Source organism: Eleginops maclovinus, chromosome 21 (genome assembly GCF_036324505.1).
Source record: "Eleginops maclovinus isolate JMC-PN-2008 ecotype Puerto Natales chromosome 21, JC_Emac_rtc_rv5, whole genome shotgun sequence".
NCBI classification, from domain to species: Eukaryota; Metazoa; Chordata; class Actinopteri; order Perciformes; family Eleginopidae; genus Eleginops; species Eleginops maclovinus.
This window is the reverse complement of record NC_086369.1, coordinates 15045281-15047908: the sequence shown is the minus strand read 5'-3', so window position 1 is coordinate 15047908 and position 2628 is coordinate 15045281. Positions and strand designations below refer to the sequence as shown.

The 2628-nt window shown below is 41.8% G+C and overlaps 1 protein-coding gene across 2 annotated transcripts in view; it reads left to right on the top strand.

Annotated features, from left to right (window-relative positions):
• Positions 1 to 443: 443 nt before the first annotated feature.
• mllt10 (MLLT10 histone lysine methyltransferase DOT1L cofactor) overlaps positions 444 to 2628 on the top strand; it is a 35862-nt gene continuing 33677 nt past the window's right edge. For both annotated transcript variants that reach the window (XM_063912780.1, XM_063912779.1), the window contains exon 1: positions 444 to 826. In XM_063912780.1, the coding sequence (XP_063768850.1) occupies positions 664 to 826 (163 nt within the window). In that variant the 5' untranslated portion in view covers positions 444 to 663. The remainder of the gene's footprint in view (positions 827 to 2628) is intronic.

Sequence of the window (2628 nt, the reverse complement as noted above, 5' to 3'; positions counted from 1 at the left end):
TCTGGCTTGTAGATGTGGAGCTACTCCTAGAAACTTCAGGAAGTACACATTTAATATGTAGTAAAGAAGTGCCTCATATCATACAAGCTTGTGTTTGTATGTGTTAAGAAAAACTATAACTAGTGAGTAAAAAGTGCTGAATTAGCCTCTGACATTTAGTTGAGTAAAGTATAAAGTAGTAACAAATATAAATACTCGTACAGTACTTGATTAAATGTACTTAGTTACATTCCACCAGTGGTTACCCGACATATTGTAGAACCTACCTGCATGTTGTGCTAGTGTTGTTGACAGTGAGTCGAGCAAAGGGAAGTCTTTTTGCCACAAAAACATTCAAACATTTTCGGCCAAGTGGAGCCAAAATGGATTTCAGCGGGCCAATCACATCCGCGTTTTACTTCCTGTCACGGAGCACGCCGTGCGTCATTACGCACATCCGGTTCTCTACGGAGTCCCCCCCCCCCTCTTCTCCTCACCGTCGCGCCGTGAAGTGGATGTTTTGGTGAGAAAATACAGTGTCAAAAAAGGGACGTAAATACCTTCAAAACATGACATTTCGACCGAGAGGGAATTAGAGCTGCGTAGGAAAGTAGGGCGTCTCCGGCGGAGGTTTTTCTGGTCATCTGTGCACCGTATTCCTCCGCATGTCCGCTTTCTTCGTAGATGGTCTCCGGCGAGCGTTGTCTGGCGGCGGACGACGAGTGGTCGACGAATAATATGAAGGAGATGATCGGCGGCTGCTGTGTTTGCTCTGACGAGAGAGGCTGGGCGGAAAACCCTCTGGTGTACTGCGACGGACACGGCTGCAACGTGGCTGTGCATCAAGGTAAAGCTGCGTATTTTACCCAGGCTACGAGTTAGCACTTAGCTCACAGGCTAGTTAGCGTTATTGCAAGGTTATGGAGCCTCCTCCTCCGCCTGCCCTCAGCAAGGCCAGGCTGAGGTCAGGCTCTCCACTGTTTGGCTCCTAACTTTGGCTTTTAATCCGCTGCACACGGTCTTTGACAGCTGCTTGATGAGAGCTATTCTGGCTGCACTCATTTCCTCTGTATTCCTCTCAGGCGGGATCCTGAGGAGGGATACACTCCTCCTGTCAAAAGTGTGAACTTACGCGCAAAGCTCCCATCAAGTGCCTTTATACACATGTGATACGGTCACTGACTACTAAGGAAATAGTGCACACTGCATACGGAAAGAAACGCATATATTGTCTCCTTTAAAGCCAATGATTGCATGATTTCTAGTGGCTACGTTAGCTTTTATTATTGTTGTGGCAGGGACATTCATGGGTGTATTTACAGAAGTGACTATTATGTAGAAAAGAAATGTCATAGTGTACCTATTCAAAAACGAATGCTAAACACAAGTTGCAAACAACGAGGTAAATAAACAGATAAACCACAAGGTGCAGATGTATAGTGCAGTAACAGAAACATCTATATGCAGGCAGTGTAAACAAACACTGCTCACCCAAGATGACTCACGATGACGTCCACTGTTTACAAGTGTAACAGCTGGCCATGTGTCCACTTGGCAAAGGCAGGGGGGAAACTATTTGAAATGTCAGCAACTCTGCATGAACAGCAACTCTGCATGAACTGACACAGATGCATTTCAATGATGAGCATTTGTTAGGAAATCACACGTTTTTTGTAACAGTTTATTATTGCATGGACTGCAAAATAGGTCCAGCAGAGTAGCTCGGTTAACCTGCTTTTTAGTTGTATTTATTTCACCCACGTGGTTTTCTTTGCTGGACTTAAGTTGCTGAAATCAACCCCAAGCAGTGTTAATAGCATGCCTAATTATGCTGTTATTATAGTGCCACATTTCATAGCCTAGTGTTTAATGTCTGCATCATATTATTCCAGCCTCAGCAGGAAGGTGATTTTTAGTGGCTTGTATTACTTTTCATCAGGAGTACACCACCAAGCATTTTACCACCTTCTGTTATCACAAAGCCTGTCCCAGATGAAGGTTGAGTTTTAAAACTTCAGTACTATAAAGTGTTTCTAAATATAGAAAGCAGTGATTGTAGTTTGGAGTGTTTTGGAGATGAGACCACATATTAAACGCTCACATCAAAATAACATTTGGTGTTTTTCAAATTCTGTGGTTTAGTAATGAACCGTGCAGCACATTGTATTCTTTATGAACTGCATACTAGTTTGCAGTTATAATATGTAATATGTTACTCTTTAATATTGTGAACCACAGTCAGGACAGGGTTTTACAGTAAACATGTTTTCCAGATAAGATTAACAAGCAACATTAAACATGTCCAACGAATGTGACTTTTCTGCATTTGTCTGTCAGAGTTTTGGGCATTTTTTCAATCCCTAAAAGTAAATCATATTGAAAAAGAGCTAGACCTCTCAAACATGGACATTTCCTGCTTTTCTGCTGTTTTAATATCATTATAAACCTACATTTTAGATCCTGATCAAGACAATAACATGCAGATCAATCGATATTGAAATGAATTGTTATTTGAAGCACTCATTTTAAAATATGAAGAATAGAAACATGTTTGAGCACACAGAGAAAAGCTTACAATCACATCAATGCACCTCAGTCCTGTGTGCCATCAGCTGGCAACACATACTAAAGTGAGTTTGGATCAGATTG